We start from the raw sequence: 18,358 nt of genomic DNA on the forward strand, positions 1-18,358 counted from the left end.
ATGATGGTGATGATGATGATGATGGTGATGATGATGGTGATGATGATGATGGTGATGATGATGATGGTGATGATGATGATGATGGTGATGATGATGGTGATGATGATGATGATGATGATGATGATGATGATGGTGATGATGATGATGATGGTGATGGTGATGATGATGATGATGGTGATGATGATGATGATGGTGGTGATGATGATGATGATGATGATGATGATGGTGATGATGATGATGGTGATGATGATGATGGTGATGATGATGGTGATGATGATGATGATGGTGATGATGATGATGATGGTGATGATGATGATGATGATGATGATGATGATGGTGATGATGATGGTGATGATGATGATGATGGTGATGATGATGATGATGGTGGTGATGATGATGATGATGGTGATGATGATGATGATGATGATGGTGATGATGATGATGATGGTGATGATGATGATGATGATGGTGATGATGATGATGATGATGGTGATGATGATGATGATGATGATGATGATGACGATGGTGATGATGATGATGATGGTGATGATGATGATGATGATGATGATGATGGTGATGATGATGATGATGATGGTGATGATGATGATGATGGTGATGATGATGATGACGATGGTGATGATGATGATGATGATGTGAGAGGAGTAACATACCCAGCATATACCAACGTATGTGATGGTCAGTGATGGCCAGTCATTAACCAAGATCATCTGTACACATCATGTTAATCATCTCACACATCATCATCATCATCATTCTCATCATACACATCATCATCATCATCATTCTCATCATACACATCGTCATTATCATCATACACATTATCATCATACACATCATCATCATTATCATCATACACATCATCATCATCATTATCATCATACACATCATCATCATCATTATCATCATACACATCATCATTATCATCATACACATCATCATCATCATTATCATCATACACATCATCACCATCATCATCATCATCATCATCATCACCATCATCATCATCATCATCGTCATCATCATCACCATCATCATCATCATAATCATCATCATCATCATCACCATCATCATCATCATCATCATCATCATCATCACCATCATCATCATCATAATCATCATCATCATCATCATCATCACCATCATCATCATCACTATAAGTGACCATCTTACACAACTATTAACAAACATTTTACTCCCAGTCATCACTACTACTGCATCAGCTGTATATACCATGAACTGTATGTAGTTATGGACGAGACTTACGTTACCAGGTAGTAATGTCTACAACATGTAGGAACGTGACATGTTCTCAGGTAGTAGTGTCTACAACATGTTGTAGCCTCACCAATATCTACAATTCTAGCTGGGCTGACAACGGCTCTATCTTGGGTGTAGATGATACAGAACAAATACTAACAACACAGATTGTGGATAACTGGCTCAGTGTGACCAGTCACCTGCCGGCCGGCTGTGTCAACATTGCTGTTAACTTTCCTCAGCCACACACGGCATCATTAACATCAACACAAGATGGTGGAGACTTATATACAGATAGTCCGTTAGCTCGAGTAGTATAGAACAATTGGTTAATTTAGAACTATTGTTTATCATGGAGATGTTCTGGTGGTAGGAAGTGAGTGACTCACGTTTCGTCTTGTGTGTGAGGAACTCCAATGTCCGGGCAACAACAACGTACCATCATGGTGCCCACTTGGCCTCAACCTGGCCCCGCTGGGGTTGGCCAAGTGGCACCTGGTTAGGTGTGAGGAGTCAGATGCAGCCCTGGTGTGCACGTCCTTACTAGAATTCTTGGGTCATGACCCTCCGTGGGAGCCACATGTGGCCCTCCTGGTGGTACACCCGACCATCATCATGGTCGGGTGTACCACCTAACTGACGTCACAACCAAGCAACCAGACCTGGGATCAGCCTCACTCCACCTCCTCCACCCAACATCCCACCCCTTCATCATCCACCTGTGTAGTATAACGGTTATACTACAGTTAGTTATACTACACACGTGTTATCATACAGGCTTTCATGGTGTGTCAATATGCTGGACGTGTCATAATGTTTGTAAAGCTATGTTCAATGGGTTTCTCCTTGATCTTATGTGGTGTATTATAGATGGAACCACCTCATACACTCTCCTCACTGGCACGATGAACATACATGTTACTACAACATAAGCTACAGTCATATGTTACTACAACATAAGCTACAGGTATATGTTACTACAACATAAGCTACAGTCATATGTTACTACAACATAAGCTACAGTCATATGTTACACTACAACATAAGCTACTGTCATATGTTACTTCAACATAAGCTACAGTCATATGTTACTACAACATAAGCTACTGTCATATGTTACACTACAACATAAGCTACTGTCATATGTTACTACAACATAAGCTACAGTCATATGTTACTACAACATAAGCTACAGTCATATGTTACATTACAACATAAGCTACAGTCATATGTTACATTACAACATAAGCTACAGCCATATGTTACACTACAACATAAGCTACTGTCATATGTTACTACAACATAAGCTACAGTCATATGTTACTACAACATAAGCTACTGTCATATGTTACACTACAACATAAGCTACTGTCATATGTTACTACAACATAAGCTACAGTCATATGTTACTACAACATAAGCTACAGGTATATGTTACATTACAACATAAGCTACAGTCATATGTTACTACAACATAAGCTACAGGTATATGTTACTACAGCATAAGCTACTGTCATATGTTACTACAACATAAGCTACTGTCATACGTTACACTACAACATAAGCTACAGTCATATGTTACTACAACATAAGCTACTGTCATATGTTACACTACAACATAAGCTACTGTCATATGTTACGACAATATAAGCTACAGTTATATGTTACTACAACATAAGCTACAGTTATATGTTACTACAACATAAGCTACAGTCATATGTTACTACAACATTAGCTACAGTCATATGTTACTACAACATAAGCTACAGTTATATGTTACTACAACATAAGCTACAGTCATATGTTACTACAACATAAGCTACAGTCATAGGTTACTACAACATCAGCTACAGTCATATGTTTTTACAACATAAGCTACAGTTATATGCTATTAAACATAAGCTACAATTATATGTTACAACATAAGCTACAGTCATATGTTATCACAACACAAGCTACAGTTATATGTTACGCTACAATATAAGCTACAGTTAGTGTTACTAGTTGATATGTTGGTAATATGTTGAGTCGTATGTTTGAATGTTTCATGTGAAGGTGTTAATGATGTGGTCATTATAATATATTTGACCTTTAACATTCTTTGTTCTGCAGGTCATTACACCACGAGGATCATTTGTCTTGTGTTTGTTTGGTAGTGTATTATGATCATTTGTCTTGTGTTTGGTAGTGTATTATGACCATTTGTCTTGTGTTTGGTAGTGTATTATGATCATCTGTCTTGTGTTTGGTAGTGTATTATGACCATTTGTCTTGTGTTTAGTAGTGTATTATAACCATTTGTCTTGTGTTTGTTTGGTAGTGTATTATGATCATTTGTCTTGTGTTTGTTTGGTAGTGTATTATGATCATTTGTCTTGTGTTTGGTAGTGTATTATGACCATTTGTCTTGTGTTTGTTTGGTAGTGTATTATGATCATTTGTCTTGTGTTTGGTAGTGTATTATGATCATTTGTCTTGTGTTTGTTTGGTAGTGTATTATGATCATTTGTCTTGTGTTTGGTAGTGTATTATGACCATTTGTCTTGTGTTTGGTAGTGTATTATGATCATCTGTCTTGTGTTTGGTAGTGTATTATGACCATTTGTCTTGTGTTTAGTAGTGTATTATAACCATTTGTCTTGTGTTTGTTTGGTAGTGTATTATGATCATTTGTCTTGTGTTTGGTAGTGTATTATGATCATTTGCCTTGTGTTTGGTAGTGTATTATGATCATTTGCCTTGTGTTTGGTAGTGTATTATGACTATTTGTCTTGTGTTTGTTTGGTAGTGTATTATGATCATTTGTCTAGTGTTTGTTAGTGTATTATGATCATTTGTCTAGTGTTTGGTAGTGTATTATGACCATTTGTCTTGTGTTTGTTTGGTAGTGTATTATGATCATTTGTCTTGTGTTTGGTAGTGTATTATAACCATTTGTCTTGTGTTTGTTTGGTAGTATATTATGATCATTTGTCTTGTGTTTGTTTGGTAGTGTATTATGATCAGTTGTCTTGTGTTTGTTTGGTAGTGTATTATGATCATTTGCCTTGTGTTTGGTAGTGTATTATGATCATTTGTCTTGTGTTTGGTAGTGTATTATGATCATTTGCCTTGTGTTTGGTAGTGTATTATGATCATTTGCCTTGTGTTTGGTAGTGTATTATGACTATTTGTCTTGTGTTTGTTTGGTAGTGTATTATGATCATTTGTCTAGTGTTTGTTAGTGTATTATGATCATTTGTCTAGTGTTTGGTAGTGTATTATGATCATTTGTCTAGTGTTTGGTAGTGTATTATGATCATTTGTCTTGTGTTTGTTTGGTAGTGTATTATAACCATTTGTCTTGTGTTTGTTGGTAGTGTATTATGATCATTTGTCTTGTGTTTGTTGGTAGTGTATTATGATCATTTGCCTTGTATTTGGTAGTGTATTATGATTATTGAAGAATGTGTGGAAGTCGAGAACATTATCTCGGAAAGCAAAAATGGGTATGTTTGAAGGAATAGAGGTTCCAACAATGTTGTATGGTTGCGAGGCGTGGGCTATGGATAGAGTTGTGCGCAGGAGGGTGGATGTGCTGGAAATGAGATGTTTGAGGACAATGTGTGGTGTGAGGTGGTTTGATCGAGTGAGTAACGTAAGGGTAAGAGAGATGTGTGGAAATAAAAAGAGCGTGGTTGAGAGAGCAGAAGAGGGTGTTTTGAAGTGGTTTGGGCACATGGAGAGAATGAGTGAGGAAAGATTGACCAAGAGGATATATGTGTCGGAGGTGGAGGGAACGAGGAGAAGAGGGAGACCAAATTGGAGGTGGAAAGATGGAGTGAAAAAGATTTTGTGTGATCGGGGCCTGAACATGCAGGAGGGTGAAAGGAGGGCAAGGAATAGAGTGAATTGGAGCGATGTGGTATACCGGGGTTGACGTGCTGTCAGTGGATTGAATCAAGGCATGTGAAGCGTCTGGGGTAAACCATGGAAAGCTGTGTAGGTATGTATATTTGCGTGTGTGGACGTATGTATATACATGTGTATGGGGGTGGGTTGGGCCATTTCTTTCGTCTGTTTCCTTGCGCTACCTCGCAAACGCGGGAGACAGCGACAAAGTATAATAAAAAAAAAAGTATAATATTATGATTATTTGTCTAGTGTTTGGTAGTGTATTATGATCATTTGTCTTGTGTTTGTTTGGTAGTGTATTATGATCATTTGTCTTGTGTTTGGTAGTGTATTATGATCATTTGTCTAGTGTTTGGTAGTGTATTATGATCATCTGTCTTGTGTTTGTTGGTAGTGTATTATGATCATTTGTCTTGTGTTTGTTTGGTAGTGTATTATGATCATTTGCCTTGTGTTTGGTAGTGTATTATGACCATTTGTCTTGTGTTTGTTTGGTAGTGTATTATGATCATTTGTCTAGTGTTTGGTAGTGTATTATGATCATTTGTCTTGTGTTTGTTGGTAGTGTATTATGATCATTTGTCTTGTGTTTGTTTGGTAGTGTATTATGATCATTTGCCTTGTGTTTGGTAGTGTATTATGATCATCTGTCTTGTGTTTGTTTGGTAGTGTATTATGATCATTTGTCTTGTGTTTGTTTGGTAGTGTATTATAACCATTTGTCTTGTGTTTGTTTGGTAGTGTATTATGATCATTTGTCTTGTGTTTGTTTGGTAGTGTATTATGATCATTTGTCTTGTGTTTGTTTGGTAGTGTATTATGATCATTTGTCTTGTGTTTGTTTGGTAGTGTATTATGATCATTTGCCTTGCGTTTGGTAGTGTATTATGATTATTTGTCTAGTGTTTGGTAGTGTATTATGATCATTTGTCTTGTGTTTGTTTGGTAGTGTATTATAACCAATTGTCTTGTGTTTGTTTGGTAGTGTATTATGATCATTTGTCTTGTGTTTGGTAGTGTATTATGATCATTTGTCTTGTGTTTGGTAGTGTATTATGATCATTTGTCTAGTGTTTGGTAGTGTATTATGATCATTTGTCTAGTGTTTGGTAGTGTATTATGATCATTTGTCTTGTGTTTGGTAGTGTATTATGATCATTTGTCTTGTGTTTGTTTGGTAGTGTATTATGATCATTTGTCTTGTGTTAGTTTGGTAGTGTATTATGATCATTTGTCTTGTGTTTGTTTGGTAGTGTATTATAACCAATTGTCTTGTGTTTGTTTGGTAGTGTATTATGATCATTTGTCTTGTGTTTGGTAGTGTATTATGATCATTTGTCTTGTGTTTGGTAGTGTATTATGATCATTTGTCTAGTGTTTGGTAGTGTATTATGATCATATGTCTCGTGTTTGGTAGTGTATTATGATTATTTGTCTTGTAATTGATAGTGTAACCATACCACAGTCCTTACCGACACCATAACCCTTACCCACACCACAGCCCTTACCAACACCAGAGCCCTTATCCACACCAAAGCCCTTACCCACACCACAGCCCTTACCCACACCACAACCCATACCGACACCACAGCCCTTACCCACACTACAGCTGACAACGGCAGACCACACCACAACTGGAGGGCACACCAGCATATATTAGCAGGTCTTGGTAATCGTGGTCAGGACTTTGTAGTTGTTGAATAACTCGTCAGTGTCATTACTGCACTGGAACAGCTCCTGCCTCCCACTCACTTATACTCACATATCAGGATCAATACCTTACACGGATGTGTTGTACTGAGAGGCGGCAATCTTACGCTCGCATTACAACTGAATATCGTTTGTTAAAAGCTTTAGGCTACCATACTGTGGAACAAACAATATAAATTCCCCGATCCTTTCAAGGCTCACTAACTCATGTAAACAGTAACGGTAATATTTTCCGTGCGATCTAAGAGCTTTTCGGCAGTTAACATGCAACACGTTACCGGTCAAGAAGATATGACTCACGCGTTGGTAAAGACATAAGTATCATGTGTTTTATATATATATATATATATATATATATATATATATATATATATATATATATATATATATATATATATATATACACCAGCAGATATTGTATAGGAACCTGACCTAGTGCTGAGGTTTTACCTAACCACACACAAAGGTTCCAGTACGTGTATAAACTGATTCCTAGTGAAGCATAATGATAAACTGATGAAGTTTCTATAGAAAAACAGGAAGGTTACTCACAAAAAACAGCAACTTTAGGGTCTATTGAAGCATTATAGTACTAAAATATGATGATACTACTAAAGCATGATACTACAGAAGAATTATACTACTGGAGCATACTACTACTAAATCTTCATACTACTGGAGCATGATATTACTGAAGCATGATACCACTGGAGCAATATAGCAGGAGCATTATACTACTGGAGCATTATACTACTGGAGTATTATACTGCTAGAGCATTATACTACTGGAGCATTCTACTACTGAGGCATTATACTACTGGAGCTTTATACTACTGGAGCATGATACTACTGAAGCATGAAACTACAGGAGCATTACACGACTAAAGCTCGATACAGCTGGAACATTATGCTACTGAAGCTATATACTACTGGATTATGCTACTACTGAAACATAATACTACTGGAGCATTATACTATTGGATCATTATATTACTGAATCATGGTACTACTGAAGCATTATACAACTGGAGCTTTATACTCTTGGAGCATGCTACTACTGAAGCTTGATACTACGGAAGAATTATGCTACTTAAGCTTTATACTACTAGATCATGATATTACTGAAGCTTGACACCACTGGAGCATTATAGCACGAGCATTATACTACTGGAGCATTACATTACTGGAGTATTATACTACCGGAGCATTATACTACTGGAGGATGCTACCACTGAAGCATTATACTACTGGAGCTTTATACTAGTGGAGCATGATACTTCTGAAGCATGAAACTACTGGAGCATTATACTACTGAAGCATGATACACCTGGAATATTATACTACTAAAGCGTTATACTACTAGACTATGATATTACTGAAGCATGCTGGTACTACTGAAGCTTTTTACTACTGGAGCTTTATACTCTTGGAGCATGCTACCACTGAAGCATGATACTACTGGAGCATTATACTACTGAAGCATGGTACCATTAAAGCCTTATACTACTAAAGCTTTATACTACTAGAGCATTATATTACTGAAGTTCCATACTACTGGAGCACTATACTACTGAAGCATGATACTACTGGAACATTATACTACTGAACATGGTACCACTGGAATATTATACTATTAAAGCATGATGGTGATGGAATATTATACAACTGAAGTATGATACTACTGGATTATAATTCTACTGAAGCATGATACCATTGGAACATTATACTACTGGAGTATGCTTCTACTGAAGCATGATAACATTGAAGTATTATACTAATGAAACTTTATACTACAGGAGCATTATATCACTAAAGCATGGTACTACTGGAGCATAATACTACTGAGGCTTTCTATACTACTGGAGCATGATAGTACTGGAGCATTATACTACTGAAGCATGATACTACAGGAGCATTATACTACTGAAGCTTTATACTACTGGAGCTTTATATTACTGAAGCATGGTACTACTGGAGCTTTATATTACTGAAGCATGGTACTACTGGAGCATTATCCTAATGAAGCTTTATACTGCTGGAGCATTACACTACTGAAGCATGATGCAACTGGAGCGTTATACTACTGAAGCATGATACCAATAGAACATTATACTACTGAAGCATGATACTGCTGGAACATTATACTACTGAATCTATACTACATGAGCATTATACAACTGAAGCATGATATTTCTGGAACATTATACTACTGAGGCTATATACAATTGGAGCATGCTACTACTGATGCACGATACTTCTGGAGTATTGTATTACTGACGTTTTACACTACTGGAGCATTATACTACTAAAACATGGTATTGTTGGGACATTACACTACTGACGCTTTATACTGCCGGAGCATGCTATTACTGAAGCATGATACTTGTGGGGCGTGTTACTAATGAAGCATGATACTACTAGAGTATAATAATACTGAAGCTTTATACTACTAGAGCATTATACTACTGAAGCATGATATTGCTGGAACATTTTACTACTGAGGCGTTATACTACTGAAGCATTATACTAAGGAGTATTATACTAATGAAGCATGAAATTGCAGGAACTTTACTGAGGCTTTATACTGCTGGAGCATACTACCACTGAAGGATGATACTACTGGAGTATTATACTACTGAGGCTTTGTGCTACTGAAGCATTATACTACAGGAACATTATACTACTGAAGCATGATACTAATGGAACAATGTACTACTGAAGAATGATACTACAGAAACATTATACTACTGAAGCATGATACTACTGGAGTATTATACTACTGGAGCATGCTACTACTGAAGCATGATACTACTGTAGCATGCTACTACTGAAGCATGATACTACTGAAGTATTATACTGATGAGGCTTTGTAGTACTGGAGCATGATACTACTGACGTCTGATACCACTGGTGCATTATATTACTAAAGCATGATACTACTGGAGCATTATGCTACTGAAGCGAGATACTACTGGAGCATTATACTACTGAAGCAGGATACTGTTGGAAGATTATACTACTGAAGCATGGTACTACTGGAGCGTTAAACTACTGAAGCTTTATATTACTGGAGCTTTATATTACTGAAGCTTCATATTACTGGACATTGGTACTACTGAAGCATACTACTGGAGCATCATACTACTGAAGCATGATACTACTGGAGTATTATATTTCTGAAGCATTATACTACTGGAACAATGTACTACTGAAGAATGATACTATTGAAACATTATACTACTGAAGCATGATACTACTGTAGCATGCTACTACTGAAGCATGATACTACTGGAGTATTACACTACTAAAGATTTATACTACTGGAGCATGCTACTACTGAAGCATGATACTACTGGAGCATGCTACTACTGAAGCATGATACTACTGGAGTATTACACTACTAAAGATTTATACTACTGTAGCATGCTACTACTGAAGCATGATACTACTGGAGTATTACACGACTAAAGATTTATACTACTGGAGCATGCTACTACTGAAGCATGATATTACTGGAGCATGCTACTACTGAAGCATGATACTACTGGAGTATTACACTACTAAAGATTTATACTACTGGAGCATGCTACTACTGAAGCATGATGCTACTGGAGCATGCTACTACTGAAGCATGATACTACTGTAGCATGCTACTACTGAAGCATGATACTACTGGAGTATTACACTACTAAAGATTTATACTACTGTAGCATGCTACTACTGAAGCATGATACTACTGGAGTATTACACTACTAAAGATTTATACTACTGTAGCATGCTACTACTGAAGCATGATACTACTGGAGTATTACACTACTAAAGATTTATACTACTGGAGCATGCTACTACTGAAGCATGATACTACTGTAGCATGCTACTACTGAAGCATGATACTACTGGAACATTATACTACTGAAGCATGATACTACTGGAACATTATACTACTGAAGCATGATATTACAGGAGCATTATACTTTTCAAGCTTTATACCACCGAAGCATTCTACTACTGAAGTATGATACTACTGGTGGATTATACTACTGAAGCATGATACTGCTGGAACATTATGCTACTAAAGCACCATACTACTGAAGCTTTATACTACCGGAGCTTTATACTACTGAAGTTTTATACTATTGGAGCATGCTACTTCTGAAGCATGATAATGCTGGAGCGTTATACTACTGAAGCATGATAATTCAACACTATACTATTGAAGCATGACACTACCGGAATATTATACTACTGAAGCATGATACTACTGGAGTATTATACTACTGAAGCTTTACACGATTAAAGCATTATACTACTTAAGCATGATACTCGTGGAACATCATATTACTGAAGCATGATACAACTAGAGCATTATACTACTGAAATTTTATACTAACGGAGCATTATACTACTGAAGCATGGTACTACTGGACCTTTATACTACTAAACATTATACTAATGGAACACTAGAGTATTATGATACTGGAGTATGATACTAATGAAGTATAATACTACCGGAGCATGACAGTACTGGAAAATTATACTACTGAAGCATAATACTACCAGAGCATTATAGTCCTGGAGAGTGATACCACTGGATCATCATACAAAGGGAGCATGATAGTACTGATTCATGATAGTACTGTAGCATGATACTTCTAAAGCATGATATTTCTGGATCATTATACTACTGAGCCATGATGCCCCTGGAGAATGCTAAAGCATTTAAGTCCAGGAGCATGATACGAGCTAAGCTAACTTCACAACTTCGTCAATGGCTATAATCTTGCCTGAGTCATTTGTAAGGAAGGAAGGCTTTTCATAAGTTAATCATGTTTACCGTTAATTATGATTGACAAGTCGTGTGTATATCTGAAGATGGTCCGGATTTTAGTTTCTTAGTTCTAATAAGTCATCCTTATAACTATTACCTATCACTTGTACTATCTCTCACATCACATGTTACAACCTAACTTTTGCTCAAATAAAATATCACAAGCATTATGATAATGTTGGAGCCACCCCGTAAGATCGACCGTAGTATATACTTCAATACAAATATCAATGTCGTAAAATTTGGCAAGAATCATTGAACTAAAATTATGCCAGGACACATTACAAGAAAAGAACACGACCTACGTACACACACACACTAACACACCGTAAGATTTGACCTGATATGAAGATTGTAAGCTGTACCACGATATTTGACCTGGTATGAAGATTGTAAGCTGTACCACGATATTTGACCTGGTATGAAGATTGTAAGCTGTACCACGATATTTGACCTGGTATGAAGATTGTAAGCTGTACCACGATATTTGACCTGGTATGAAGATTGTAAGCTGTACCACGATATTTGACCTGGTATGAAGATTGTAAGCTGTACCACGATATTTGACCTGGTATGAAGATTGTAAGCTGTACCACGATATTTGACCCGGTATGAAGATTGTAAGCTGTACCACGATATTTGACCCGGTATGAAGATTGTAAGCTGTACCACGATATTTGACCCGGTATGAAGATTGTAAGCTGTACCACGATATTTGGAAGACTACAGTTTGTGCCACGATATTTGTTATGGATGGAAGTGTAGTAATAATGATAATGGTGAATAAGAAATTGTCATGTTTAGCGAGACTTGACAAGTTGTGGTACTTGACGTGGTCGGTCAACGTTGAGAGGTTAACACTTGTTAGTCAGTCATGAGGGAGGCTGCTGCCTCTGTCCTGACCCAGGCTGACCTACTACTACTTACTACTGCGACTGGTTAAACAAGGTCAACAGCAGGCCAGCCTCTGGTGTAGTAATGATGAACCCTCATGGTAACATGGTTGTCACCAGAGGTGTAACACTTCTCTCAAGTTTGAACGCTGGCAACATAACAGCAGACGAGCCAACACAGGAAACATAATGATCATAATGACCATAATGCGTAAAGCATTATGACAATTCTTGTGTATGATGATGTATGTGACGTATGTGTAGGTAGGTCATCATTCCTTCCTGTGAGGCATTAAAACACATGGGAAGCCTGTGTACCAGCAGGTGGGAGGGGAGCGGACCACACCATCATACCTATACCAACACGTGCACCGAGTTAACATCATACCTTGGCCAACACGTGCACCGGGTTAACATCATACCTTGGCCAACACGTGCACCGGGTTAACATGCCACACTGGACATATCCACTTTGTACTACACTCATAATGACAGTTTACTCCCTAATGAGATTATACTTGAAGTTTACAATGTTGGAAAGTAAACTATCTTGAACACCTGAAGACATATTCCATCTTTGTGTCGTCCATTGTGGGGGTAAATATGTCCTTATAGTATTTGTGAAGGAGAAAAGTGTAAAGGTTTAAGATCAATTATTGTACATATAATATGTGGAGTGAGTGAGAGTGAGTTATGTCGTCGACTGTAGACTGATCTTAGCATAACGCTTGACTAACTTCTTCATATATCTACTGGTAATAACTGTATTATGTCTTCTGTTGTCTGGCGCGTTGTTGTTACCTTACCAGATGTGATCATTGACCTCTGACCCCAATATATCCATCCTACAGATGTGGACGAATGCGCGTCGCTCCCGTGTGAACATGGTGGCACCTGTCAAGACCGTGTGAACGGCTTCACCTGTAACTGTACCCAGGGTTGGGAAGGCAACACTTGTCAGTTTGGTAAGTACCACTATACCACAACTTGCTCACTACACCTGCACTCATCACATCACATCTATAATCACTACACCTGCACTCATCACAACACATCTATAATCACTACACCTGCACTCATCACAACACATCTATAATCACTACACCTGCACTCATCACAACACATCTATAATCACTACACCTGCACTCATCACAACACATCTATAATCACTACACCTGCACTCATCACATCACATCTATAATCACTACACCTGCACTCATCACAACACATCTATAATCACTACACCTGCACTCATCACATCACATCTATAATCACTACACCTGCACTCATCACAACACATCTATAATCACTACACCTGCACTCATCACATCACATCTATAATCACTACACCTGCACTCATCACAACACATCTATCATTACTACACCTGCACTCATCACAACACATCTATAATCACTACACCTGCACTCATCACAACACATCTATAATCACTACACCTGCACTCATCACATCACATCTATAATCACTACACCTGCACTCATCACAACACATCTATAATCACTACACCTGCACTCATCACAACACATCTATAATCACTACACCTGCACTCATCACAACACATCTATCATTACTACACCTGCACTCATCACAACACATCTATAATCACTACACCTGCACTCATCACAACACATCTATCATTACTACACCTACACTCATCACAACACATCTATAATCACTACACCTGCACTCATCACAACACATCTATCATTACTACACCTGCACTCATCACAACACATCTATAATCACTACACCTGCACTCATCACAACACATCTATAATCACTACACCTGCACTCATCACAACACATCTATAATCACTACACCTGCACTCACCACAACACATCTATAATCACTACACCTGCACTCATCACAACACATCTATAATCACTACACCTGCACTCATCACAACACATCTATAATCACTACACCTGCACTCATCACAACACATCTATCATTACTACACCTACACTCATCACAACACATCTATAATCACTACACCTGCACTCATCACAACACATCTATAATCACTACACCTGGACTCATCACAACACATCTATAATCACTACACCTGCACTCATCACAACACATCTATAATCACTACACCTGCACTCATCACAACACATCTATAATCACTACACCTGCACTCACCACAACACATCTATAATCACTACACCTGCACTCATCACAACACATCTATAATCACTACACCTGCACTCATCACAACACATCTATAATCACTACACCTGCACTCATCACAACACATCTATAATCACTACACCTGGACTCATCACAACACATCTATCATTACTACACCTGCACTCATCACAACACATCTATAATCACTACACCTGCACTCATCACAACACATCTATCATTACTACACCTGCACTCATCACAACACATCTATAATCACTACACCTGCACTCATCACAACACATCTATAATCACTACACCTGCACTCATCACAACACATCTATAATCACTACACCTGCACTCATCACAACACATCTATAATCACTACACCTGCACTCATCACAACACATCTATAATCACTACACCTGCACTCATCACAACACATCTATCACTACTACACCTGCACTCATCACAACACATCTATCATTACTACACCTCCACTCATCACAGCCCATCTATCATTACTACACCTGCACTCATCACAACACATCTATCAGTACGCCATCAAGTGTCAACACAACAGACGAAAGAATGGCCCAACCCACCCACATACACATGTATGTAATACATAAACGCCCACATACGAACATATACAAACCTATACATTTCAACGTATACATACATATACATATACAGACATATACACATGTACACATTCATGCTTACTGCCTTCATCCATTTCCGTCGCCACCCCGCCACAAATGAAATAGCACCCCCCCCCCCCCCCCCGCGAGGTAGCGCTAGGAAGAGACAACAAAGGCCACATTCGTTCACAGTCTCTAGCTGTCATGTGTAATGCACCGAAACCACAGCTCCCTTTTCACGTCCAGGCCCCACAAAACTTTCCATGGTTTACCCCAGACGCTTCACATGCCCTGGTTCAATCCATTGACAGCACGTCAACCCCGGTATACCACATCGTTCCAGTTCACTCTATTCCTTGCATGCCTTTCACCCTCCTGCATGTTCAGGCCCCGATCACTCATAATCTTTTTCACTTCAACCTTCCACCTCCAATTTGGTCTCCCGCTTCTCCTTGTTCCCTCCACCTCTGACACATATATCCTCTTTTTCAATCTTTCCTCACTCATTCTCTCCATGTGACCAAATCATTTCAACACACTCTCTTCTGCTCTCTCAACCACATTCTCTTTATCAAAACATATCTCTCTTACCCTTTCAATACTTACTCGATCAAACCACCTCAAACCACATATTGTCCTCAAACATTTCGTTTCCAACACATCCACCCTCCTCCGCACAACCCTATCTATAGCCCATGCCTTGTAACCATATAACATTGTAGGAACCACTATTCTTTCAACCATACCCATTTTTGCTCTCCTACATAACGTTCTCGTCTTCCACACATTCTTCAACGCTCCTAGAACCTTCGCCCCCTTCCCAACCCTGTGACTCACTTCCGCGTCCATGGTTCCATCCGCTGCTAAATTCACTCCCAGATATCTAAAACACTTCACTTCCTCCAATTTTTCTACATTCAAACTTACCTCCCAATTAACTTGTTTCTCAACCCTACTTCTAATAATCTTGCTCTTATTCACATTTACTCGCAGCTTTCTTCTGTCACACACTTTACCAAACTCAGTCACCAACCTCTGCAGTTTCTCACTCGAATCAGCTACTATCGCTGTATTATCAATGAACAACAACTGACTCACTTTCCAAGCCCTCTCATACTTGCCCCTCTCTCCAAAACTCTTGGATTCACCTCCCTAACAACCCCATCCATAAACAAATCAAACAACAGTGGAGCATCATGCACCCCTGCCGCAAACTGACATTCACTGGGAACAATCACTTTCCGCTCTTCCTACTCGCTCACATGCCTTACATCCTTGGTAAAAACTTTTGACTGCTTCGAGCAACTTACCTCCCACACCAAATACTCTTAATACCTTCCACAAAGCATCTCTATCAACCCTATTATATGCATTCTCCAGCTCCATAAATGCTACATACAAATCCATTTGTTTTTCTAGGTATTTCTAACATACATTCTTCAAAGCAAACACCTGATCCACAAATCCTCTACCACTTCTGAAACCACACTGCTCTTCCCCAATCCGATGCTCTGTACATGCCTTTACTCTCTCATTTAATACCCTCCCATAAAATTTCCCAAGAATACTCAACAAACTTATGCCTCTGTAATTCGAACATTCACCTTTATCCCCTTTGCCTTTGTACAATGGCACTATGCATGCATTCCGCCAATCCTCAGGCACTTCATCATGAACCATACATACATTGAATATCCGTACCAACCAATCAACAACACAGTCACTCCCTTTTTTTTTTATATATAAATTCCACTGCAATACCATCCAAACCCGCCGCCTTGCCGGCTTTCATCTTCCGCAAAGCTTTCACCACCTCTTCTCTGTTTACCAAACCATTCTCCCTGATCCTCTAACTTCGCACACCACCTCAGCCAAAACACACTACATCTGCCACTCCATCATCAAACACATTCAACAAACCTTCAAAACACTCACTCCTCCTCCTCACTTCACCACTACTTGTTATTACCTCCCCATTAGCCCCCCCTTCTCCGATGTTCCCGTTTGTTCTGTCTTACGCACTTTATTTACCTCCTTTCAAAACATCTTTCTATTCCCCCTAAAATTTAATGATATTCTCTCACCCCAACTCTCTTTCCACACATTCTTTAGTGCTACCGGAACCTTCGCTCTCTCGCTACCATGGTTCTATTTCCTGTAATGTCCATTCCCGGGCATGTAAAACATTTCAATTCCTCCAAATTTTCTCTTTTCAAACTCACACCCCAACTAACTACCCTGGTAAACTTAATAACTTTACTTTTACTTATAGTTACTTCAACTTCCTCTCTTCATTTCCCCGTCAAGACTTTGTCACCAACTTCTGCAGTTTTTCACTCGAATCTGCAGACTGTGCTTTATCAAAAGCAAACAACTGACTCCTCGCCTCCCATTAGGACTGAATACTCGCTCATACACACTTGCTGCAGACCAACCACTCGCTCCCCTTTCTTCCTACTGGTACACACACACACACGCACGTCCTACACTTATGATAAAAACCTTCCTCTCCTCTTGTAGCAGCTTTGTTCCTACACCATAAGACCTTCTCCAAAACCATAAATGCCCCATACAAATCCCCCTGTTTCTTTAAGTATTTCTCACAGTCTTTAAGGCAAACGTTATTATTGTTATTATCATTATTATCATTATTATTATTATTACTTATTATTATTATTATTATTATTATTATTATTATTATTATTATTATTATTATTACTATTATTATTATTATTATTATTATTATTATTATCATTATGAGATTTACTAAATATATTTATTTTATTTACAACTTGCTTGGTGATAATGTTTCAGTTTTCGAGTTGATTCTGTCTCATGACTATGGTGGTACCCTGCCACAGTAATGGTAGGTAAGTAACAGTATCATAGTGGTGGTACCCTCCCACAGTAACGGTAGGTAAGTAACAGTATCATTGTGGTGGTACCCTCCCACAGTAACGG

General features: G+C 38.3%; 1 protein-coding gene across 1 annotated transcript in view; it reads left to right on the top strand.

Moving 5' to 3' along the window:
- The window catches only part of Ser (protein serrate), a 337,260-nt gene that overhangs the window by 304,179 nt on the left and 14,723 nt on the right, over positions 1-18,358 (top strand). The window contains exon 9 of the mRNA XM_071692678.1: positions 13,455-13,568. Coding sequence (XP_071548779.1) covers positions 13,455-13,568 — 114 coding nt within the window. The remainder of the gene's footprint in view (positions 1-13,454; positions 13,569-18,358) is intronic.

This window comes from Panulirus ornatus, chromosome 53 (genome assembly GCF_036320965.1).
Source record: "Panulirus ornatus isolate Po-2019 chromosome 53, ASM3632096v1, whole genome shotgun sequence".
Classification (NCBI taxonomy): Eukaryota; Metazoa; Arthropoda; class Malacostraca; order Decapoda; family Palinuridae; genus Panulirus; species Panulirus ornatus.